A 24977-nucleotide genomic window follows, 5' to 3' on the forward strand; every position below is an offset into this window, starting at 1 on the left:
TCTGGAGCCTTTGCTTTTGTTTTTCTCTTCTCTTCTTTTCTTTTCATTCCCTTTGTGCATTTCTTTAATGGGGCGGGTGCTCCCTCAGGCCTCCCCTTGCCTCCCAGTGTTCGCATCCCTACTCTGCCCCCATCACCACCTGCATTGCAAACTTGAGCGATTGAAGGTCAAAACAAAAGCGGAGTCCATCCACTTTGCCCCACTTTCAGCCTTGACCTTCAGCCCCTCTGCTCGCACCCCAAGCATCCATCAGTAGCATAGTGCTGTTGCAGAGTCTGACATAAGCATCCCTTCTGCTTTGGCTCTATGTGGCTGGCGTGGCGCTGTGAGTTTGGGCCATCACCCGCCCTGTCCCCACTAGTGGAGCTCACGGTTCAGGTAAAGGCAGGCCAGCACTCACATGTCGGGGCGGGCGGCGGACAGCAAGGAACAGAGAAGTAAGCTTATGCTAAGTGTCCGGGACAGCTTCTAGAAGGATGTATGTGTGAGCCGGGTTCTGAATAAAGAGAAAAGGCCAGCACAGGACAGTCTGGCAGAACAGTCTAGGCAGGCGAAAGGGCAGGTGTAATGTTGCTGGAGAAGACTTTCGGCAGGGTTGCCCACTCTCTGAGCCCTTGCTGGGTGCAGGCGCTGTGCTGGGTGCTGGGAGCTGGGGAGCTCGTGAATCAGACGGAGCCCTGTCTTCAGGGGGCTACGGCAAGGAGACGGAGGGTGAGGGGGAGCCTTGAGGCTCAGTGGGGAAGAGCTTGTGCACAGGCCCTGAGGCAGGGGTGTGCCAGTGTTCTTCACGGAAGAGCCAAGAAGCTGAGGCTGGAAAAGAAGGATGAGAAAGAAAACGGCCCGAGGCAGGCCCTGACTTTGCAGGAGGTGCGGCTACAGAAGGGTTTAGACCAGTGGAGGATGTGACTTGTTCGGGCTCTTATTTGAAAAGATTGCTTGGGCTGCCATGCAGAGAATAGACGGTAGAGGTCAAGGGCACTGGCAGGAAGACCAGGGAGGAGGCGTGGGGTGGGTGAAGCTAAAGTAGCAGCCGGAGCCCACAGTCTGGAGATAGGGACGCGGCACTCATTAGAAGACAGATGGAACTTAGGGCCATGGCAGATTCGAGCACCTGGGAAGTGTGCTGGTGTAGATGAAGAGAAAAGGTCCCAAGATGAGCCCTGGGGCCCCCAGATGTGAGGGGGGTGGGGGCGGACGGAGACCCTGCACACCCGTACCCAGCCAGGAAGCGGGGATGTGGCATGGGGAGTGCTGGGTGCCCAGCTGGGGAGGTACCTGGGGAGCAGGGGGTGAGGCGAGAAGCGGCCATTGCCAGCATCCAGAGGGGACCGCGGCGCCAAGACAGGGTCTCTTTTAAGAGAGACAAATGAGTACGCTAGTCGAGGGAGGAGGCAACATCCGTGAGTGGGTGCAGGGCCTGGGGCGGGGTACCCAGGCAGTGCAGGAGCAAGCTGGCTGGCTCTCGGATGTCAGGAAATTGGCGGGGGGGCGGGGTCTCGGTTGGGGTGAGACAGGAAGGTACGGGAGAGCCCTCCAGCCCCAGCCCGACCTGATCCTCCTCGGCCTTCCCAGGCACCTTGGCTGTAGCCCTAGGAGTCAAGTTTACTGGAAAGTGCTTTCACGTCTTTTACTTTCAGATTAGCCCTCAGCAAAATGGAGTTTCGGGGGGTTCAGTTCAGTGAATTCCCACACTGCACGGAGTGGACCCAGAGCAGCTCCTTCACCTGCTGTGATGCTCGGAGTCCCGACACCAGCCAGGCTGGGAGGGCAGGGCCTGACTCAATAGTCGGAGAGGAGGGAGGCTGCAAGGCACCCCGGGGATGGCAGCCACACAGGCAAGAGCCAGGGAGAGATCAAGAGACCAGGCAGTCGGAGTCTCTGCCCTTGGGGGCTTGAGTCCCAAGGGGCCCCCAGGGCCCTGCAGGTGTGGCAACAGCAGTGGAGATAGAGGGGCTTCCGCCGTGAAGGGGTTGGGGGACTGGGGGCTACGGGGCATGCTGCTGTAGGACGCTGGGGTCGGGGGTCAGGGGTCGGGGGTCGAGGTGCCTCTGTGGTTTCGAAGGAGCCCGGCACTAGAACCGGAAGACCAGGGCTGACAGGGCCAAGGCCGAGGGCCCTCCTGAGCCTCCTTCAGTCCGGTAGAGCCCTCGGCCATCCCAGGGGAGGTGGAGCAGTGCATGCTGAGAAGGGGTGCACGCTGGCTGCAGCCATAGGCGGAGGTGGTTCAAAGGGGAGATATGGTGTCACTGCAGCGTGTGGGCTGTCGGTGGCACTGACAGCCTTGAGGGTGGCAAGGTCCCCTTGGGAGTGGTAGAGATGGAGAGGCGACCTGATGGTCCCAGGTCGGGAGAGTAGCCTGAGGCAGCCCGAGGGGAAGGGCACCGTTTCTGCTCAGCCATGGTCGCTCTTGGTGAGCGGTCCTGAAGTCGGCTGTGGCGATGTGGTCAAGCCCCCGTGGGTGACCTCGGGTCTCTAGGGCAGGCCTCTCTTCGACACTGCTGGCTGTCACCAAACCAGTGTCCCAGGAAGTGACTGTGTTCTTCAGTGTTGGGTGGCCTGAAAACACCCCATCGTAACACCAATACCAGTGACTTGTTAACAGCCCAGGATGGGAATGCGGGGAAGTGGGACCTGTAGGAAGGCCAGAAGAGACTCGGGAGGCCAGGAGCCCCACGAGCCCCAACCGTGAGTTTGGCCAGCGGCCCTGGCACCCCCTGTTGGTGATTGAGTGACTGCTCGAGGCTGCACTCTGTTGATAGGCCGCAAACAAGGCTAGCGACAAGACAGTCATTAAAGTGAGTCTGGTTATACCTGGGAGGAGCACCCTGAAGGAACATTCCAGAGCCGCAGAAGCTGAAGAGGGAAGGGCTGGCTGCCCTTTTTGGGCAGAGACGATGGAGTTCAGCCAGGTGCAGGGAGACCTGGGATGGGTCTCAGCAGGGCTCTGGCCTGATCACTTGACCCAGATCCAAATGAGGGGAGGAGCTCAGCTAGAGGAAAGAGTGTAGCCCAGGTCATCAGATCATTGCAGGAAAACTTACCACAAAGGCCCCCAGGGTCAAGGGCAGTGGGATCCAGCTTACTCTCCTTTCTCCACCACTGCCAGGTAGCCGCCAATAAACGTCCCGGTAGCTCTCCCATAGTTCTGGCACCAGGAAAGGCCCAAATAATGAGTCCACATCTGCCGTGACTCCAAAAACTGAATTCTATTTCTTTTCATTAAAAACGTCAAATGATGCTCACCTCAATTTCTGTGTTAGCCCTTTCTCAGGAGCCAGTCTGGGGGAACTAAGGAACTGAGTGCAAATAGTTGGCCATCTGTAATCCAAAAGATGTGACTTCACCAAATTCGAAGAAAATCCTAACCAGACTTAAGATCTGGAGTTAGAAAATTCCAATTTTACGGAGCTCTTTGGCTGATTATTTTTGCACTCAAATGACTGAGATTCAACTGGTTTAAATTGATTTAAATTGTGCTTGGCCAAGCAGTGACAGTCCTGGGTTCCAGACGCTGGAGGGTTGAAGGAGACTCATTGTCAGCGGTGTGATTCATGGTCTAAACTAGGGGGCAGCAAACTTCTCCTATATAGGACCTTAGAGTAATTATTTTTACTTTGCAAGCCAGGTCTCTGTCGCCACTACCCAACTCTGTCCTATGATCTCGAAGACCCCCACGAACCATGCAGAAATGAATGGGCGTAGTTGTGTGCCAGTAAAATTGTATTTATAAACCCAAGCCGAGGGCCAGGGTTAGCCCTTGGGCCCCAGTTTGCCGACACCTCGTCTAAACCAAGAAAACCAAATCCTAGAACCTTTGACCTGGAAATGATGTTACAACCGATGTTGTGTCCAGCCACTCACATAGGAAGGAGCTGGCTTCCCCATCTCAGCACAAGGCCAGCTGGCTCACGCGGGGCCCTGCAGAGGCCTTCCCTCTGTCCAACAGAGGTCGACTCTGGCTTCTAGAACCCAGAGGGAGCCCAGGGTGGGGGGCCAGGGAGGGAACAAAGAGAGGCAGCAGCTCTGTGAGGATATTTGAGCACGCATCTAAGTGCAGGTGGGACTGAAGAGACGACGGGGTAATTCTGGGAGCACGAGCCTGTAGGAGGTGGCTGAGCCCAGCTGGGGCCGAGGGCCACGGTAGCCAGGGATCAGGGCATTGTGGGATGTGCTTCCCTGCGGGGAGTTATGCTGATCTGAGGTCTGCAAATGCCAGTGGAGCAGCCAGGAACAAGGGCAGGAGACGCACAGGCAGAAGTCCTTGAAGAGAAATGACCACCCAATCAGCCACAGGCCAGGAGGGTTGTAAGGAGGCTTGAGGAACCATCTCGGTAGGTCAGGGCCTCCCAGCAGGATAGGTTTGGTGGGTGCAAATTCAAAGCGGGGCCCATTTTCAGTCTTGGATGCCTCCAGATGGGAGACCGGCAGGCTCTTGCGCCTGGAGCTCTGAGGAGACGCCGGGGCCACAGTCTCTGATTGTAGCCAGATGAGTCCCCGGCGAAGAGGTGGGCCTGGGCGTTTGAATAGAGGGGAGGAGGACCGGTGCCAGGCCGGGGCTCTCGGGCACCATGGGACAGAGGAAGGAGAAGTGGAGGAGACAGGGCCAGAGCAGTCAGGGAGGTAGGAGGAGGGTCACGCGGTGGCAATGTCAGGGAAACCAGGAGGGCTTTCCAGGAAGCGGGGCAGTCAGCTGTGTTGAGTGGCCCCGAGATGGAGACACAAAAGTAGCCAGTGCGCTTAGCAGCAGGAAGACTGATGGCCACGTGGGTCCAGGCACGGTTTGTGCTGGTTACAGTTCCGAGAGCTGGCGGGAGAGAGGAAGAGATCTATAGAGAAGCTGGGGAGGGTGACCCATTTGAGGAAGGCTGGCAATGTGACCATAGGCTGGGGACTTTCTCTTACCAGAAAGTTCTTGAGACTTTCTGGTAAGAGAAAGTGGGGAGTCCACTCTCTACCATTCTCCCTTTTTCGAATCATCTTTTTGTTCTACCAAGTTGGAATTCAGATTTGGCAGAGGGCCCGGGGGCCACCTAAGCCAGTCCTGCCCGCTCCTGGAGCTGGGAAAGGGGGTTAACAGCTAAGAGTCCCAGGCATTTGCCACTCGTGAGTTCCAAAATATGTGCACAGGTCAGCCTAGAGAAAGCTACCACCCTTTGTCCCGCATATGGATCAGTTGATGAGACATAGCCCCAAACCCGAACACCCTTACTGCAACCACACAGAGCTGCCTGTTGTTCCATTCCAATGGATGGCTATTTGTCAACGGTGACCTTGTGCTATTGGTGTGGGTGGAATTTGCCAGCATTAGCCAGCCATTGACTATCTCCTTCCTTCCTTCCTTCCTTCCTTCCTTCCTTCCTTCCTTCCCTCCTTCCTTCCTTCCCTCCTTCCTTCCTCTCCTCCTTCCTTCCCTCCTTCTTTCCCTCCTTCCTTCCCTGCTTCTTTCCCTCCTTCCCTCCCCCCTTCCCTCCCTCCTTCCTTCCCTCCTTTCCTTCCCTCCTTCCTTCCTCCCCTCCTCCTTTCCTTCCATCCTTTCTCCCTTCCCTGTCTTCCTGCTCCCCCCTCGCGCCCCTGTCCTTGCACCTTCCACTCCAGATCCGGGTGGTGAAAGCGTTCCGTAGCTCGCTCTATGAAGGCCTGGAGAAACCGGAATCCAAGACCTCCATTCATAACTTCATGGCGACGCCCGAGTTTCTGATCAATGACTACACCCACAACATCCCACTCATCGATGACACGGACGTGGACGAGAACGAGGAGCGCCTGCGGGCCCCCCCGCCCCCGTCCCCCAACCAGAACAACAACGCCATAGACAGCGGCATCTACCTGACCACGCACGGCACCAAGTCAGCTACCTCGTCAGTGTTTTCTTCCAGACCTGGGAGCCCGCTCCACAGCGTGGAGACGTCCCTCTAGGGGACCCGCTCTCAGCACGCGCACACCACACGCACGCGCGCTCGGGCGGGATGGCGCAGGCCTGCAAGGAGGATGGTGCCCCGACGGCGCTTGCGGGAAGCCGATCCATCCAAGGCTTCCTACCCGGGACTGAAGACGAAGAGGGAGAAACTAGAGAGTGACAAGAGCTGTGTTTCCCTTTTTTCTATCGAAGCATTTTTTTTTTTTTAACGGACACTACAACTCCGCCAGATGGGTCGCTGTCTGGGCTGTGTGGTGGGGCAGGGGCCCGTTCGCTGGGAGCTCGGCGGCACCCTAGGGAGAGCCCTGCAGGGCCTGGAAGAATGCCCAGCCCGGACCGCCCACCGCTGGGAGCTGCCTGCGGGTGTACCAGCGCCACCAAGCGCCCGTTCCCCGGGACACATGTGCAGTCCGTATGTGTGTGCGTGTGCATAGATATGAGCGTGCGTATAGACATATACGTACCTATATGACCAGATGCATATTTAAAGAATAAGGAGCTATTTATCAGCATGAATTTCCATTCCTCTTATCGGGTGTTTTCATTTTGAAATCTCATTATTTATTGTGACAGGTTTTTTTTCAGGGAACTAGACTGCAAGAATATCTTTTTGGTGGCTTGCCCCCCCCTCGCTGCCCCCCACTTTCCGCCCAGCCTCCGTTCTCCATCCCAGCCCTTCCTCCCCGCACAGTTCCCGAGGATGTTGCACTTTGAGACCCCTGCCTATAGAGGAAAACAAAACAAAACAAAACCCTTGCAATGGAATTTTTTATTTAAAAGGAAAATACCAAAGTATTGATGAGAAAGATCCCCTCCAGGGGCTGGAAAGGGGACTTTTGCTTTCGGTTTCGACTGGTTTCAACTCCAAGTCCTGGATTCTGGCTGGTGGGCTTTCTTTGTCCGCACCCCTACGTCAACAGCATGAAGCACCACCCCCTGCCTCGCTGATGCCTTGGGAGAACCCAGAATTCCTGGAGCAGCCCCAGGAGAGCCAGGGCCAGAGGTGGGGGGTGGGGCGAGCAGCAAGAGTGAGGCAAAAAGCGGCAGAGGAAGAGGTACCATCAAAACCCAAGAGGAGCTGAAATGACCGCAACCGAGAAGTTGTACCGAGGTGTCTGTCGAGTGGCTGGAGCAAGTTCTCGGTCATCGCCCGCCAAAGCACTCTTCCGACCCGGATCTTCTCCTTCAAGGACAACTGTGACCCACAAAGGCAGCCACCTACAGTGACGTGGGGGAAGCAGATGTGGCAGCGAAGCCCCTGGGAGCAATGGCACCTCGTCGCTGTCGCTGCGATCACACCTGGCACTCTCTCTCACGGGCAGGGAAGGCTGAGGAGGCCAGCCTCGCCATGCCGGCTGAGCACCCCGTCTGCACGTGGGAGAGCTGGGCCTGGGCTCCCAGACGGTTCCCTCGGGAGCCTCTCCTTGCAGTGTGGGCATGCCTCGTGCAAGCCTCAGTTTCCCCCTGAACGCGCACTGACCAGAACAAGCAGAGGTCCCTTTACCTTCTGAGTTCACGTGTCTCGTGTTTTGCAGAGAGGCAGTTCAGGTGCATGTGCCTACCACTTGGGCCTGGGGCTGAGCCGCTGAGGGCCAGCCACGAGCGGAGGGAGGCGAGAAGGAATGGGAACCGCCGGTGTGGGTGGCTGGCAAGGCTGGCTCGCAGCACGCGCCCTGTCCTAGGCCCACGGGCAGGGGACGTCTCACCTCCACCCGCGTCCGTGAGCACTGAGGTCGCCATTCCCACCGCTAACAGGAATGCTGCGTCACCCCTGAGCGGGAGTAGTCAAATCTCGGGCAAAGGAATTTCGGTTAGAAAAGAAAATCCCACTGAAAATGCCAGCTACAGATAACTTAAAGCCATCCCTTTATTCCAAAGGGCACATTGAGAATGTTACCCATTTGTAAATTGTTCCCTAATGTCCTTGTTTAACCGACAACAAAAAAAGGGCAACTCAATCTGTTGAGGGTCTGTGTGTTCTGAAACTAGAAATAAAATTGGAAATCTTTTCATTCTCTGTTATAGACACATCAGTAGAACTAATGGTCACTATAGAGTCCAAAAAACCCTCACTGCTGCTGTACAAAGTTGCCTACGGTACGTGTCGATTGTTTAGTCCCCAGGTTGCCTTTCCCCCGGGTGTGGGGTTCAGAAAAGGGGCGCCGTGACCTCGGAGTGTTGCTCTGCTTTCTGTACGGTCTTCAGGCCGAGGCACCTGTCTCATCAGGAAGCCCGTCTCTATAAAGCGTATTATACGGAATGGCTTGGTCAACTGTGTTCAGTTATTAAATACGTTTTCCATTTTTATCTGCCTGTTATAAAGATGAACGAAAATTATCTTAATGAGGAAGACCAGATGCATCATAACTTAAAGTCTGTAGTTGAATTTCCTAATTTAAAGAATAGTCTGAAATTTCCATGTATTAAAAAAAAAAAAAAAATGAAAGCCTCCTACAGTCCCAGTCTGGGTAACGTGTGTAATTTGTTAGTTTTTCGGGAATTGTCATCCGGAATGCAAAGGAGGCGTCCGCATCCACTTCGCCAGGCCGAGATGAGCTCCAGGGGAGGCAGAGCACCCCCCCCCCGACCAGGTGTGCGGCCACCTCCCCAATCCTTCAGGGAGGCAGCAAGGGCTCGCCTGCCCCATGGGGTCAGAGGCGCTCCCAGGGGAGGTCTGCGTGGTGACCCTCTGACTGTCTTGACCTAGAGGGGCCCGGCCTGGACGTCCAGGCCGGCGTCCTCAAAGGAAGGCGAGGGCTGGGAACACCAACCCAAACGGGAGAGCCTGGGACACACGCGGACTCCGTCTTTTTTCTTTTTTTCTTACGGCAAAATACATACCACGTAAAAGTCGCCATCCTAACCGTTTTTAGGCAAACAGTTCAATGGCATAGAGTACTTGCACACCGTCTCTAGAACATCTTCATCTCCCCAAACTGAATTCTGTTCCCATTAGACACTAACTCCCCACCCCGCTCCCCCAGCCCCTGCTACCCACCATCTTTTCTGTCTCTGTGAATGTGAGTTCACATCTGCGTGAGTCTTAGAGTTACTCGAAGCAACTCGCAGAACTGGAATCCTACAATTTCTGTGTGCGACGGGCTCATTTTGAGCAGCACAGGGTCCCCAGGGTTCGTGCGTGTTGTAGCCTGTGTCAGAATTTCCTTCCTTTCTGAAGCCAGGTAACATTCCATCAAACGCGTAGACCGTAGTTTCTTTATCCACTCATCCGTCAGTGGACACTCGAGTTGCTTTTACCTTTCGCCTGCTGTGAATCGTGCTGCTGTGAACCCAGGTGTGCAAATAACCCTGTGAGTCCCCGCTTTCGATCCTCTTGGGGCTACACCCAAAAGTGGGATGGTTGGGTCATATGGTGACGCTATGTGTCATTTTTTGAGGACCCCTCCCCCACCAGCAGTGCACATGGGTTCCAATCACAGACTTCCTCTTTAATCCAAAGCCATGGAAAGAAAACCCATTATTTTACTCCTTCCCTTGCTCCGTGGGTCATTCCCCCATCTGTTCCTTTGCTCACTACGTGTCTTTGAACACCTGTTGGGAGGACGTCTGTGCCCTGTGACCCACCCCTCCGCTCTGCCAGCAGAGCCACGAAGGCAGCTCGGGTCTAAAACTTGCCACGTCTCCTCTCCCTGTGCTTCTATTTCTCCACTCCACACATCACCCTTTTAAACTTGGCAATGCCGGCGGGTGCATTTTCCAGGGAAGCTGCCAACAAAGGACAAAAATGACTTCTAAGTTCCCTCCCAACCACCAGAGCCCATACTTCTAAAAAAGGCAAAGAGACAAACACCAGAAAACAGCAGAAAAACAAATAGCGGAGGGCCCTTGCTTCACTGACGCGGGAGTCCATCTGGAACCACAAGGCGAAGTGAGTCTAGCTTGGGCCAAGTGCCTTATCATGAGAGCTGGCACCTCATGGACATATGTTGCGCTGCCCCAAAACCGTTCGTTTCTGTCCGTGGAGACTCTTGCCCAGTCCTGCTATCAAATATGGCCCAGGTTCCCGTGGAAAAGAATCGGTAGCCAGCCGTGCCTCCACAAAGCCGCCCCCGTTTCCCCACCCAGCCAGAGGTCAGAGAGCAAGGTGTCGGCAGGGCCGAGCTCCCTCCGAAGGTTCTAGGGGGAGGCTCCGTCCTCGTCTCTTCCAGCCTCTGGTGTTGCTGGCAGTGCATGGCCTTCCTTGGCCAGTAGGCACAGCACTGCGGTCTCTGTTGTCACATGGCCTGCTCCCTGCTTGTGTCTGTCACCGTGTCTGCTCTCAGCTTCTTATAAGGATACCAGTCCCATGGGATTCAGGCCCACCCTACTCCCGCAGGATCTCATCTGACACTGACAAAGACCCTATTTCCAAATAAGGACCGGTCCTCACGTTCCAGGGGTTAGGACGTAAACATATCTTTTGGGGGACACCATTCACGCAACCACAGCTGGAAAAGAAGAGACAGGCCAAGTCCCTCATAGGACCTGGATTGCCCCCCTCCTCCCACTAGTTTGACAGGCCAAGCAAGGCTCAGCCGTTTATCACGTTACAGTAATTAAGACATGCTGGGGCGGGGGGCGCTTGGGGGGCTCAGCCGATTTAAGCATCTCACTCTTGATGTCAGCTCAGGTCTTGATCTCGGGGTCCTGAGTTCGAGTCCTCCACTGGGCTTAAAATAAAAGACATGCTCTGGACTAAAAAGCTCCTGGAAGTTTTGGGTTCTGGAAAATCTCTCAACCCCTTATTGCTGACCAATCCCTTTCCTTCATCAGGAAAACACAGACGCCCCCTGAGCGATGAGCATGGACAGCACAGGCCCCGAGGCCAGCACACAAACCAGCAAGTGCCAGGACAGCATGATAGGCACACACGCGGGTCCAGGAATTTTCAAGTAGTAAGCAGCAATCGCTGATCATTTGGGCCAACCTGCTCAATTTACAAGGTGGGAAACTGAGTCCCACAGACAGGAACTTGCTGGCTATGCAGGCATCGTAAAAGGAAACCTAGAGCTACAAACTGTCCAGAAAGCCCGCCATTAGCCACAGCAGACCAGAGCCGATGGAGCCACGCTCTCCCCGTTCGGCATAGCGGCTCCCAGCCAGGGCTGGGGATGTTCACCAAATCCCTACAGAGCTTTATCCAACTATCCTCCCTTCTTTCTGGTAAGTCCTGGGGCCGAGGGTGGGGAGGAAACAGAGTGGAACAGGTGCAGATGGAGAGAGCTCTCTTAGACGTACCGTCCCCTCCACCCGGCCCTCCCATCCAGAGCAGGGGGTTCTGGTCTCTGAGAAACTGACCTCACATCGATTGTGGGGGAGCCAGCTGCCTCGCTGGAGGCTAAACTCTGAGGTCCAAAGATTTCCAAAGCCATCAAAGCTTCTCTAAGTGCCAGTGATCTTGTCAGGGGAGATAAGACAGAGAACCCGCCAGTGAAACACCCATCACCTAGTTCCATTCCAATCAACAGTAAGTGCTGGCCAAGGGCAGTGCCCGGTCAATGCAGGACAGGCAAGACTGGGATACGGGGGGGAGGGGGGTCCTGGGCCCAGCTTGTGGGGGGGGAAGGACTCGAGAGAGACAAGGTGCTTTTTAAATAGCAGAAGACAGAAAGTACCAGTGAGAGCCAAAGCTGCCCACAGAGGCCTGCCGCTGGCCCCTCGCCACCCATCCCCCACCCCGTGCTCAGAGCACCAGCCCCATACCCTGAGCCTGGGCACCAACCCTGTCCTCGGAGAGCTCCCAGGTGAGCTGGGTGGGCACACACGGAAAGCACCTGGTGGAAACGTGGACATTTACTCCAATCCCTCATCCTGAAGACAAATAACACAGCTGCTTAGTAAACTCACGCAAGCCTCGCTGCCTGACTTGTCACCGGTGTGTGAGCCCTCCCTGTCTCCTCCACCAGAGACAAGCGCTCGGAGGCACCCCAGGCATCGCAGCAGGTTCCCACACCTGTGGGCGCCGGAGGGCGTGGCAGCCAGTCCCCAGAGCCCATGCTCCGCTGGCCCTCACACCATCATGTGTTGAAGGACGGCCCCACCAATGTGTGTCGAGCCCAATGCGCATCCCCACGGAGAACAACCTAGGCTGCTCTGTTTCTCTGGGCGGCCCAAAGCAGTTCTTCTGGAAAAAGGGCCTTCTGGGTGCGTCAGGAGGGAGCCATGGCTCTGAGATTCTCTAGACTCTCCCAAAGTAAGCCTCGCTCGCTGAGCGGGACTGCCAGGCTCTGCGAATGTTCCAGTGGAGGAGCGAGGACACGTGGACTCCCTCAGGGCATGCCACCGTGACGTGAGCACACGCTGGGCCATCACGCCGTCAGAAAGCGATGGATACCCCTGCCCCCAAGAACACCGCAGGTGCACGAGGGGCAGTTCCGCCCGGAGAGAGCATTTTAGGGGAAACTGAGGCTGGGTGGCACCCATCAAAAGCCCAGAGCAGCACAGGCCATAGGGCAATGACAGGACATCACATTTGACTTGTATCATCTTTTATTATACAAAATAGAATTCCATCTATGTCACACATTCATCCTTTCTATAAATCTGGCTTTTAAAAAATCCCCAAGGGTGCAGTCTTATCTGTTCTCTGATTTTCCTTCCAATGATGTCACAGCTCAACTGCATTTGGTGCCCTCTCAAAGGACAAAAGCAGACAGGGACGCCTTGCGGGCCCTTCCCCTGGCCCGCCCCGGCCTGCCCGCAGGACGTATGGCTCCCGTCACCGTCTGGACCACAGCTGCTAGGGACAGTCAAAGCATGAGAATCAAAGTGGCAGCATATGTCATCGCCTTCACCAGCCTGTCTCCAGAAGCACAAAACCAGTCCTCGCAGCTGGTCCTCTGGGGACCAGCTGTCACGGCGATGTGGTGGCGCTGTCCCCAGGCGGCCGAGCATCCCGGGCTTCTCTTTGGGCAGGCCTGGACCAGGGCCTTAGGGGATCTCTGTGTCCATGGTATAAATCTGAATGAGATCAGACACAATGTTATCAATGATTGGCTTGGTAAGGTCGTCACTAAACACCTAGAAAGGAGAAGGAAAACAGGTTCTGATTAGACTCCCTCTGCATCAGACAAGGCACCCTCCAGTAAGCGCGGAATCACACTGCATAGGGGAGATAGCCCGGGGACTTGGCTATCACAAATAATGGTGGCTCTCTGCAAAGCCAGTTTACTTCCAGCCTGCCAAGGCTGATCACAAAGCAGAGAACATTCCAGATGGAAGAGGCCTTGGTGATCACCCAGCCCAGATGGGACAGGGAGTTGGTGACCGAGCTGGGCCAGGAGTCCATTTCCAGGGGTTAGCAGGCCAGAGCACCTGGGCCAGACGTCCTCCTGACCGTGAGCGAGAGCTCATCAAAGTGTAAAGTGAATCCCCAGGCACCCAAACTACGAGGAGTGTGCAGCTCGGGGCTAACCCTGCATGTTCCCAAGGAAGTTCTGGCCCTTGCCCAGCCCCTGGGAAAGGACCTCTAGGCCCCTGGCACGTCCTGCCTGATGAGAGGGTCTCGGATTCCCTGAGGGCCCTGCCAGGCCATCTGCGCCGACAGCGTGATTCCTGGTGGGGCCCCGGCTTCACGTCTGCGGGGCAGAGACTGAGGATCTGAGGTCAGCCACGCGGGAGCCCCGGGCCCACAGGACCGACCCCCACTGAAGTCCCCAGACGCCGGCGCTCAGGGAAGCTTCCCCGGCGGCGGCATCCTGCGCGCGTCGTCACGCGTCACCGCGGGTCGGGCCGCACTGCCCCACGACCCCCCTGGCCAGGGACCCGGAAGCCCGCCCCCGGTCTGTCCCGGACCCTGCCCTACGCCCCTTTGGTCCTTGCTGACTCCCCCTGTATCCTCTCACTGTAAGCAGCCATTGTAACGGCCGTAACCACGAGTAGGACGGCTCTGCTGAGTTCCGTGGCCCTCCTAGCGCAGCACCAAGCCCGAGGGTGCTCTCGGGGACCCGTGATGACATGGAAAGTAAAAGGCAAAACAAGGAGATCTTGGTTTGATGCTGTGGCCCACCTTGGGCCCAGGGCTTGCTGCTTGGGGAACCAAAGTGCCAGGAGGGTTAAGATTTTGGGGCAAGCCAGGGCAAAAACTAGACCCAAGTCCACCCCCTCTACGGCCCCCAAAGAAAGCTAGGACCCTCCACAAGCCACTACTGCAGGTAGGAAACAGTGACCTGAAAATCCCCTAAGCCCTGGCTCACGGAGATTGGCCATCTCACCCCAGACTCTGGGTAGAAAATCAATGCTTCAGAAACATGTGTGTTCCTGGAGACCCCAAGCAGAGAAACACCATTAAAAAGTAGTCCAGGGCCAGAAGCTGGAAGCAGCCCAAGTGTCCATCCACGGAGGAACGCACAGACACAATGTGCTCGGTCCACAACATGGAACAGAATTCAGCCTTAGCAAGGACAGAAATCCTGCACCTGCTACAACATGCTACGGCTTGAGAGGCACCACCCCGTCCGCCCAGCGGCCCGACACGGCTTGGCACAAAGGCCCGCCTCGCCACTGTCACACGCCAGTGCGGGCAGGCTGCTGGGGGAGAAGCACATCAGGCTCGACCGAGTGTCCCGACCCACCCCCAGGAGACAAGTGACCACAGACAGGTGGTTACTGCAAGGAGGAAAAGCGTTTCCCAGCTCAGACTTCAGTGTCCCGGGGCCGGGCAGGCGGGGGCGTCATCCGGAGCCACTTATCATTAGGCAACTGGTCCTTGCATGTCACGAGCCCCAAGGGCAGCTTCGGCTGCTCCTGGCACGTGTGGCCCAGAGCCAGCCAGAACAGGTAAAGAGCTGAGTGAACGGGGATGCGCCACCCCATCCTGCCCGGCACCTTTCGCTGGTGAGGGCCATGCACGGGAGCCAGAGGCAGCAAGGTGGCACCCAGTGAAGTTCAGGAGCAAGCGAAAAGAAAGGAGAGAAGAAAGGAAGACACAAACAGAGGCGAGCGAGACGATGGGAAACAAGCGATGGCACCACAGGTCTAAGCAGCCCAGAGACGGGCTGCCGTGCCCACCAAACGTCCTGTGTGAGTGGGGCCAGGAAGTGGCAGCCCCTTGTGCTACCACCCGATTCCAACAGAGCAGGGACACCACGGTCACATGATCTGGAAGCCCCCGAGAAGCCCCAGCATGGAGCAAGATGCCTCTTCAACCCCATGCTGCCAGAGGAGGCATGTCTCACCCGAGAGCGGGACGACACATGCGTGTGTACAAGGGTGCACAAGCACCTACTATGTGCCAGTGTGCTCAAGGGTGCACGAGCACCTGCTATGTGCCAGCTCTAGGCCCTGGTCATAGGGCGGCTGATAGAGCAGACAACATCCCTGACCTCCAGGCACTGACAGTGCGATTGGGTGGGGGGTGGGCAGTTCCACAGGCAATAAAGGACATAGAACAAAAAGCAGGAAAAGCTGGGTGTCCGGGGAGGGCAAGCAGGCTGGGGGAGGAGCATCAGGAAAGGAGAGACATCATCGGAGCCAAGAGCGGCAGGAAGGGAGGGGCAGCCAGGAGCACACGCGGGAAGGCACCCAGGTGGCACCCTCTGTTCATGAAACAGATGACACATTTTAGATTTCTGGCCACTGGGGGTTTTGCAGGGGACGAAACCTTCAGTCATTGAAAATACTGCTTGCAGAGGACCTCCCACAGAGCAAGGCCACACAACGAGGGGTTATGACAAAGGAGCAGCAAGCTTCAAGTATGGGAAAGGACAAACCGCAAATGATCTCCAAACTCCAAAGTCGATAGGGCTGCAGAAGTCCTTGAGGGCAGCAGCCCTTCCCACAGACTCGCCCTGTACAAACAGCACTGTGCATTCGGCAGGTCTGGGGGAGGCCAACGAATCTTCCAAGCACCAGGCTCCTTATCCGCCCTCTAGCCACCCACCCTGCCCTCCACCCGTCTGTCATCTATCTACCTGTCTGCCATCAGTCCATCCTCTCAGAGGACCCCCCGTAACTTCTCCTGATGCGCATCCACGCACATTAAGCCCTGATCTACGGTAAGCTCCCACTCGGTCCAATAAAAGTGCTCGGTTGAGCAAAGTGGCTGTCAAGTGGCAGCCATCCCCACCCCGGGACACTTGGTGATGTCCGGAGACACTTCTGGTCGCCGTGACCGAGGCAGGGGATGCTCCCGGCACCTACAGAGAGTGACCTAGCCCCCCAACGTCCACAGGGCCAAGGCGGAGAGCCCCTCCTGCCTTAGACTACTGTGACGGGCGACGTTCGAGCTTCAATGTCCCGCAGTGGCACGTATCTCCCTTCATGGATAATCACTACAAGCAGACACAGGCACCCGGGTACCGGCACTCCTGAAAGTCCTCAGGCGAAGGAAAGCAGAACACTCAGCAGTCACCTCACCTGCCACCACGGCTTCTCGGCCTCGGCCTCGGCGGGCACCTCGACCCCGTAGGCCTGCAGGGCCAGGTGGAGCACTGCCACGGCTATGTGCTGAGCCCGGAACCGGAGGCACAGCCCCCCATGGTAGCTGTCCCGCAGCAGGGCCCAGGCAGTGACGGAAATGGGGGTCCGCTGCCAGCTGTAACGATTCAGCCAGTTCTTGAGGGAAACCAGGTAGTGGAGCAGGTACTGCAAAGACACACCAGTCAGCCGGTTGGCCTTCAGGGCTCCAGTCCCTAGCCGCCTGACTCCCCAATGCGAGGCGCTGTGGCCCCTGCGTCCACCCGCCACTCTCTGCTCAAGCCCTCCAACGGCTCCCTGCGTCACGTAGGAAAAAGCCCCGCTGGGGGCGCCTGGATGGCTCAGTCAGCTGAGCGTGTGACTTTTGATCTCAGCTCAGGTCTTGACTTCAGGGTTGTGAGTTCGAGCCCCATGTGGGGCTCCACACTGGGCATGAGGCCCACTTCAAAAAAAAAAAAAAAAAGAATGAAAAAAGCCCCAGTATCTTCCACTGGCCCCCAAGCCCTGCCAGCCCTGCCCTGCCCCACCCCCTACCATGTGGGAACAGGCCAAGCACGGTTCCCTCACGGCCTGGTCATTTCCTGCTCCCTCTGCCTGAAATCATCTCTCCCCACTGAGCCGGTCCCCGTGTGCCCACCCACCGTCAACTGGCGGCCCCGATCCCGGAACCCGCCTGGGCCGCTCTCGATGGCCACCCCTGCCACAGTGCATCTCCATCATGGGGCCCCGCTCTCGTCATCGTCAGAGGTCATTCGGCACATCCCCCTGCCCAACTCCACACCGGCGCCAGAAATAGCGCCCTCATCTTCCGTTCCGAACATCGTGCCAGCCTGTGCACCCAGCCTGAGGCCGGGGACTGCCCAGAGACAGGACGCCTGCTTTCAGAGGGACTAAAACTGGTGACTGTGTGTCCCGGTAGTGCTGCCCTTGGCTGTAAACTCTCAACGACCTGTCGGCCCCGCTGCCTGTCAGCTCTCGCTTCAGGAAGACAACCGCTTTGCTTGAACCGCCTAGTCCACAGGCGTGAACACACAGGCGTGGGACTCTTGCACGCCATGGGACAGGGGGCTCAACTGCTGCCCTACACCCCGTCCCAACCCAACGGAAGGTGAAGGCCGCTAGGCTCAGGGTAACGCTGAGCCCCGCTCCCCTGCCCGACAACCCCCTTGGCCGCGGCCGCTCGTCTTCAGACTTGGTGCCACGAGTGCCCCCCCCCCCCAGAGCCAGAGCAGCTACTGCCTTTCCCGTGTATCATGCCACCAACTGAAAGCACGACTGTTTCAAAATCTCCACCAGGGGCTTCTGGGATTAGAAAGGCGGTTTGGAAGGGGGGGGGCGGGGGGGGCGGAGATTACAAGAACCCCCGGGGTGATGGGGTGCTTTTGTATTTTAACTGCGCTGGCGAACAGATGAAGGCAGGAACGTGACGAAATGGTGCGGCACCGCGCAGTACAAGTAAGAAGCAACAACCCCGGGATCCCCTGGCTGTTGCAACGACTGCAGGGTCCCACAGTGTCTCTGTCCCAAGTAGGATTCTCTGTGTTACTTCCTCCGACTGCTTGTAAATCTACAATTACCTCAATACAAATTTCAGTTGGGTTTTTTATTTATTTTTTTAACGTGCATCTAGTTTTGAGAGAGAGAGACGGAGCATGAGTGGGGGAGAGACAGAGAGAGGGAAAGACGGAATCGGAAGCAGGCTCCAGGCTCTGTGCTGACAACACAGAGCCCGACGCGGGACTCGAACTCACGAACCGCAAGATCATGACCTGAGCCGAAGTCAGAAGCTTAACTGACTGAGCCACCCGGGCGCCCCAATAAAAATTTCAATCAGAAAAGAGGCAAAATCCTGGTCACGACACCCCCGTCCCAACCCCCCACTGCCCCACGTGTCCCTGCAGGCCACCTTTCCAAGCTGCCCACATCGGGGCCTGGACCCCAAAGTATCACCACATCCAAGTACTCGAAGGGTGTCTCACAGTCCTGCTGGGCCTTGCCGGTTCCTAGCCGTTAAAAGTGTGCCACTCAACTCTGTGACTCAGCTCGTCTTGTGGGTTTGTAAGCACAGCTGAGCAGGATGTGAGCTCTGCAGCCGAGCAGCACCTCTCGGGGACAGGGCCTCGGGGAGATCACGAAAGCAGCCCCGTTTCCCCGTGGCCCACTGAGCATACCATCTATGTGAGTCACGGGGTCTGCCAGGGCTTTGGAGAATCACACGGATCTCGGCTTGTGGCCTTGGCCACGCAGGCAAAAAGGCAGACGCCGACATCGGAACTGCCTGAGAGAACCCCGAAAGCGGAACAAGCGAGGCCACCCAGCCAGTCACCGTGTGCAGCCAGGGGCCCCCAGTTCCCAGCGGTGGCTCTGCTCTGCCTCGCACACCCGACATGTTCTTGAGGGCTCAATGGGTGCCGTCTCAGGACAAAAGAGAAACATGAGCTCGTGCCTCCGGAGACAGTTGCCAATTCCCCAGCATGTACCTTGTGTGGGTGCTGGAAGGAGACTTGGAAACGCAGGACTCTCAGCATGAGGAGTTCACACTGCACTATACTGTCCCGCAGGGCCCAGAAGCGGGAGTCCAGCTCCAAGGGTTCACTGCCCGGGTGAAAGTACCTGCACGGAGAGACAGCAACGCTTATGGCAGCCAGGGAAGTTTCCGTGAGGAGCCCCTCGAGTCAGGTGACATCCAGATACACACTGCAGCGTTCTTCGGCCCAGCCTACTTATGTTTTGCTTTTGTTTTGTTTTCTTGAATAAGAGATAGAGAGCGCGCGAGTGGAAGAGGGGCAGAGAGAGAGGGAGACGCAGAATCCAAAGCGGGCTCCGGGCTTCGAGCTGTCGGCACACAGCCTGCTGTGGGGCTCCAACCCACGATCCGTGAGATCGTGTCCTGAGCGCAAGCCGGACGCTTAACCGACTGAGCCACCCAGGCGCCCCTCCTACTTATGTTTTTATACGTCATCCTTCATTTATACGTCTAGGATACGGTATCAGAAGAGTAACCAGCAGACAAAAAGCAGCCCGCTTCTGGCTTTAGCCCTGACGGGCTGTACCAATCCCTCGGCAAGAGGTCAAGTGTAAAGATGACCTCTCCGCACCTGCTCCGGAGGGACTGGAAGCTCTTACTCTGGGCCCAAGGAAGGCATGTAAACATATCATGGGGCTGCTGCGTGCAGAAGACTCCATGTATTTCAGCTGTTTGTTTCCCGGACCCTACTGTCCTTATTGGCACCATATACATCCACGACAGTCCCAGCTACGCAGGATCACCAACATGTACATATTCCCACTCAAGGGACCAAAATTCTCTGCCGACGATTCAGCCTCCCTAGCTCTTCACTCACGGTCCAACCTCCCCACAGAACACCCCCCGCCCCCACCGGGTGCCATGTCTAATTAGCGATCCACACAATGTCCCCTCTGCCAGTCCTCCCTGCTGGGGACCTGGCAATTACAGGTGGACTCTGGCGGCCCTCCCTTGGTTCCCTCGCCTGTTCTGCTCTTCGTCTTGAACGGTACGCTGTGAGCCTGTCGTGCTTGGGGGGTAAGGAGTGCTTTTTCTGTTCCCTGTTTATTAAAAGAGAAGCAGCAGAAAACAGTTTTCTTTTCTAATCATGAGTTTCTAGAAAGGTTATGCCATGCTGCTATCAGTAACTCTCCATAAATTGCTTCCTCCCGGGCCCCCTGGGTCTCCGTGCGGCCCGGCTGGCTGGACCCCCACGTCCTTCTGCGATAGGAACAGGGCTACTTGCACCCCGAGGTGCCGCCCACAGAGCACCGCGCCCACATGGGGACAAGAGATGCTTGCCAGCAACTCTGACTCCGTTTCTCACACCATCTCAATAAAGTAATTGCCCGACTCAGTCCACACAGCACAACTGGTTTGGTCCATCCTGTCCAAAAGTCCAGGTGAATCCTCTTTGATATACCTCTCCAAGATCCCCGTGCTCTAGGCATGTCCCCCAGCCCATGACGCCGGGGCCTCTGCCGTACCCAAGTCCTCCGCACTCCTTTGGCCTGTGACGCCTCCCTTCATCTGGCCTCGCTTTCTCTCCCACTGACCCCCATGGCTTTCTGACGGGCTCATTCCTGCCTCTGCTGCTAGTGCTTCTTGCCCCGGTTCGAGACCACTCCCCCCCCCCCCACCCCGGCCAGGGCTTCCTTCTGAGCTCGACAGCTGGCACCTCTCAAATGCCAGCGCCCGGGAGCCATTACCTGTTGGACACGTTGATGATGTCACGAGTGCGCAGGTGCTGTTCCTCCACTTTGCCGGCCAAGTAAAGGGCAGACATGGCGACCAAGTAGGGGTCATAGGCGTCCAGGTTGATCTCGCAGAAGAACTTATGGTAAATGGTGCAAGCAGTGGCAACGGCAATGGACTGCATCCCTAGCTTGACACCTACCGAGGGAAAGCAGGCAGGAGAGGAGTCAGATCCAGCGCCCGCCCTGGGCCGAAGTGAGCAGGGAGGCACGGGGTCGGCCCGGAGGGTGTACGCCCCTCGCTCAGACAAGTCCCAGGCCCTGGAGCCCAGCTGGCTGTGGCTGCTGGGTCTTCCGCTGGGTCCTTGACCCGAGGGGTTCTGAGCCAGGCTTCTCAGATTCTAATGGGCTAACAAGCCCCTGGGGGGTGGGGGGAGTGCTCAAATGCAGATCCCACACTTCCACCAAGCCTCCCTCACCACCACCACCACCACCGAGACACCCAAGCTACGGAACTGAAGACCATATAAGGACAAGCAAGGCTTCAGACTAGTCCTCACTTGGCACTTGGGCCTATCAGCTTCCGCACAACATCGCCAGCATCGCGGCCAGGACCACACCGGGCCGTGTGTCCGCTGCTACCTTAGCAAGCATTTAACTAGAGGTCACCCCCACGGCGCACCCAACAAAAATCCTGCCGAGATGACAGCAGGTGAAAAAGGCCTCTACCACAAAGTCCCAGTGTTGCCACTAAAGATTTTACTCAGCCCTGGTTTCCTTGTCTGAAAGTGAAAAAAGGTGAAAAGCCAGCAGGGTCGTTGCCAAAGGCAACTGCGGGCAGAGCAGGGAAAAAAGCAACACCTGTGACCTCAGACAGCCCCCCCCCCCCTCCTGGGGAAGGACAGTGACACCCTGAAAAGGGAACGGAACTCCAACACCGGAACACGTGCTGGTTTGATTTGGGGGTTAAAGCCCAGCTCCCACCCCGCCTCTGGACGGCTCCTAAGGTAACCACTGCACTGGGTCCCAGAACCAATGATATAAATTCGCCATGAGCAAGGTTAAGAAGAGAAGGTTAGGGGCGCCTGGATGGCTCAGTCGGTTGCACGTCCAACTTTGGCTCAGGTCACGATCTCACGGTTTGTGAGTTTGAGCCCCATGTCGGGCTCTGTGCTGACAGCTCAGAGCCTGCAGCCTGCTTCGGATTCTGATTCTGGGTCTCCGGCTCTCTCTGCCCCTCCCCCATTTGTGCTCTGTCTCTATCAAAAATAAATAAAATGTAAAAAAAAAAATTTTTTTTTAAGAAGAGAAGGTTAAATGACTCCCAATAGACTGAACGAAGGTGGCAATCACATGCAATATCGGCCAAGGTGTAGGAGTTTCCTGGGGCTACTGCAACCAAGGACCACAAAGTCAGTGGCTTCAAACATTGTTTCTCTCTCACTGGGTGTGGTGAGAAGTCTGAAATGACATGTCTTAGAGGGCTGAATTGCAGGTGTCAGCAGGGCGGGTTCCTTCTAGAGCCTGCAGGAGACAATGTTTCCTTGCCGTTTCCACCTTCTAGACGTGTCTGCAATCTTCTATGCTCCCATCGTTACATGGACTTCTCGGCCTGTCGCTTTGGCCTCTCTCGTTAAGGATGTGACAGGTGTGGGGCGCCTGGGTGGCTCAGTCGGTTAAGCGGCCGACTTCGGCTCAGGTCATGATCTCACGGTCCGCGAGTTCGAGCCCGGCGTCGGGCTCTGTGCTGACCGCTCAGAGCCTGGAGCCTGTTTCGGATTCTGTGTCTCCCTCTGTCTCAGACCCTCCCCCGTTCATGCTCTGTCTCTCTGTCTCAAAAATAAATAAACGTTAAAAATAAAAAAATAAAAAAGGATGTGACAGGTGTCATTATCCCGGGCCTAGTGAATAATCTAGGATAGTTGCCCCATATCAAGATGCTTAATCCCACCTCCAAATGTCCTTTGCTACCTGAGGTAACAGTCACAGGTCCTGTGGATTAGGATGGGGACATCTTTGCAGGACCAGTATTTAGCGTTACACAGAGGGCTAGGGCATGTGCAACACATTGTATAAAGAAGTCCTTTAAGAGTGGTACCTCGAAGAGCTCTTAGCAGTTCAAGATTTGAATTTCAGTTACATAGACAGTTCCTGCAGGGGACCCCTCGCTCCTAGAGGTGTCAGATAAGGTGGTATCACTGCACATGACCCTCCAAGTCTTGTTCTAATTTTTACATTTTTTAAAATGTTTTCAACGTTTATTTATTATTAAGAGACAGAGCGTGAACAGGGGAGGGGCAGAGAGAGACGGAGACACCGAATCCGAAGCAGGCTCCAGGCTCCAGGCTCCAAGCTGTCGGCACAGAGCCGGACGCGGGGCTGGAACTTTGGAGGTGTGAGACCATGGCCTGAGCTGAAGTCGGATGCTTAACTGACCAAGTCACCCAGACGCCCCCCTCCTCGTCTTGTTTTCTGTGGCAAATGCTCAAAGCACCGCCCACTTCCCTGGTGTCCATGGCCCGTCTTCCTCGAAATGAAATGTACAGATCACTGGGCTTAACTGTCCTGCATCATTTCCCCGGCTCTGCTGACCTTGACTTGACGGCCGACTCCCCCAAACCCCTTTCCCGGCACAGTGCACACGAAGTAACAAAGATCGGAAATAAAGTGTGTGCCAGCCGAGCAAGATACTGTTGCCAGAGACGGAAACAATGTTTCCACAGGAACCTCCTTCCCTTCATTGTGTGGCCTTTAGGAGTAGCGGCGCCCGACACCCGTGTGGACACCCTGGTGGGGCTCAACACACCAGCCGCACCCTGGGTCCGCGGTGTGACGCGACCTCGGCGACAAGGGTCGTCAGGAGCGTCACCAAGGGCCGCGCCAAAAGCCTCCACGCGACCCAGCGCGCGGGCAGGCAGGCGTGCCCGAAGGCACGGTAGGCCACCCGGCCGCGGGCACCCCGACTCGGCCACCTCCTGGCTGAGGCCGGCCCCTTTCCACGTCCTCTCCTTGGGCCCCCGCGCCCGGGCGAGACACGGCCGTGACCGTGGCCGCCTCGCGGCTCAAAGCCTTGCACGCGGGGCGCGGACGCACCGGGGCCTATGCCCCCGAGCCGGGCCTCTCCCCCCCCACCCCCGGGGCAGGCCGGCCGCGCCAGCCCCGCGTCGTGCGCGTCCCCTCTGCGCGCGGCGGCCTCCCGGGGCGCCAAGCCCGCCTCCCCGCCGCGGTTACCTGCCTCCATGATGAACCGCGTCACTCGGAAGTGCACCCTGGCCTCGGGCGCCGGCCGCCCCTCGGCACCCCGCGCCTTGTCCCCTGCTCCGCCACTGTCGGGGCCAAAGGCCTCCATGAGGCCCCGCCCCGCGGCCCCAGACCCCCCCGCCGTAAGGAGAAGGGGTCCGCGCGCGCGGCGGCCGGGTCCGGGGGGTCCTCGCGACCCGCGCGGCCGCCCCGTCCCGTCCCGTCCCGGCCACCCCGCCCCGGCCCGTCCCCCGGCAGCAACCCCCCCTCCCCCGGGGAGGGGGTGGAAATGACCGCCAGGCCGCGCGCAGGCGCGGGCGCAGGCGCACAGGCCGAGCCGGCCGGGAGGCTGGCTGGCGCCCGCCCTGTCCCCAAACACCACGTGCCTCGCCCTAGAGCGCTGACGCCCCGCCCCTGGGAGCCCAGTACACCGCCCCCGAGAGCCTCAAGTCCCGCCCCCGGGAGCCGCACGCCTAGTGCCCGTGCAGCCCGGGACCCGCTGGGCCACTTCGCGAGGTCACGGGCACCCCCAGGCATCTTAGCCGCAAGCCCCTGCGGTCCCTCTAAGGTGTCCTTCCAGCCTGCTGGCCCAGCGGGGTTTAGGCCTGGGAGAGCTGGCGGCGTCTGCCAACCCCGGGGCGAGGGGCGCTTACGGGTGCTTTCGCTGGGACGCCGGCGGCTCCCAGCAGAAGAAAGCGTGTGAGTCAGCGTCAGCGTGCGTAAACGCTGAATCCCGCGTTACCAAAGTCCCCAGACAGGCAGATGAGCCCCGAAGGGAATGTGCCAAGAGTGACTGTATCACGGGGTTTTGTCTCTGGGGTCTTCCTCTGCGTCCCTGAGAGGTCTGGCTTCCGCTCACCTTCCCAGCCTGGCACACGTTAGGAGCTCACCAAATGAATGAACGTTGTGAACCACCCAACTCACAATGCCATGTCATACTTCCTTTGTGTGCCTTCCACAAGCAGGAAATCATGCATCGGGCCTCAGATATACAGCACCAAAGGGACTCCGCAGCCGACGACTCAGTCCATCTGGGTGGTTCTGATACAGCCCGATGGTTGCCATGATTTGAGAGAGTTGAGAACCTTGAGAGGAAAAAGCCACTGCTCCCAAGCTCTTCCGCCAGGATGAGCGGACTCCGCCGATCCTCACGCACCTGGGACAGCCTCGTCTCCTTCCGCAGCTGGCCCGAGTCTTCTCTCCA

At 57.3% G+C, this 24977-nt stretch overlaps 2 protein-coding genes across 5 annotated transcripts in view; one reads left to right on the forward strand and one right to left on the reverse strand.

Moving 5' to 3' along the window:
* The window catches only part of ATP2B3 (ATPase plasma membrane Ca2+ transporting 3), a 62184-nt gene extending 53810 nt beyond the window's left edge, over positions 1-8374 (forward strand). For 2 of the 3 annotated variants that reach the window (XM_027053336.2, XM_027053337.2), the window contains one exon: positions 5596-8374. In XM_027053336.2, coding sequence (XP_026909137.1) covers positions 5596-5916 — 321 coding nt within the window. In that variant the 3' untranslated portion in view covers positions 5917-8374. The remainder of the gene's footprint in view (positions 1-5595) is intronic. The other variant, XM_027053338.2, reaches the window with a different exon arrangement.
* Positions 8375-12388: 4014 nt separating this feature from the next.
* Positions 12389-24018, reverse strand: CCNQ (cyclin Q). 2 transcript variants are annotated; one of them, XM_027053340.2, is made up of 5 exons: positions 23765-24018; positions 20549-20732; positions 18814-18946; positions 16274-16501; positions 12389-12877 (listed from the first exon to the last, which is right to left on the reverse strand). In XM_027053340.2, the coding sequence occupies exons 1-5, from the start codon at positions 23880-23882 to the stop codon at positions 12848-12850; spliced, it is 693 nt and encodes a 230-aa protein (XP_026909141.1). In that variant the 5' UTR covers positions 23883-24018; the 3' UTR covers positions 12389-12847. The 2 variants fall into 2 exon arrangements, with proteins under 2 accessions (XP_026909141.1, XP_026909140.1); XM_027053339.2 differs by having other exon boundaries at positions 12389-12937.
* Between the last annotated feature and the right edge of the window lie 959 nt (positions 24019-24977).

Source organism: Acinonyx jubatus, chromosome X, assembly GCF_027475565.1.
Source record: "Acinonyx jubatus isolate Ajub_Pintada_27869175 chromosome X, VMU_Ajub_asm_v1.0, whole genome shotgun sequence".
Lineage (NCBI taxonomy): Eukaryota > Metazoa > Chordata > Mammalia > Carnivora > Felidae > Acinonyx > Acinonyx jubatus.

Bases quoted from the DNA above. Each gene is read 5' to 3' on its own strand.
- CCNQ (XM_027053339.2), bottom strand. From the start codon at position 23,882: ATGGAGGCCTTTGGCCCCGACAGTGGCGGAGCAGGGGACAAGGCGCGG. The intron at 20,733-23,764 runs GTAACCGCGGCG...TTCCCTCGGTAG, and splicing joins GCGGTTCATCATGGAGGCAG to GTGTCAAGCTAGGGATGCAG. The intron at 12,938-16,273 runs GTGAGGTGACTG...TCTCCTTTCTAG, and splicing joins CCGAGAAGCCGTGGTGGCAG to GTGTTTAGTGACGACCTTAC.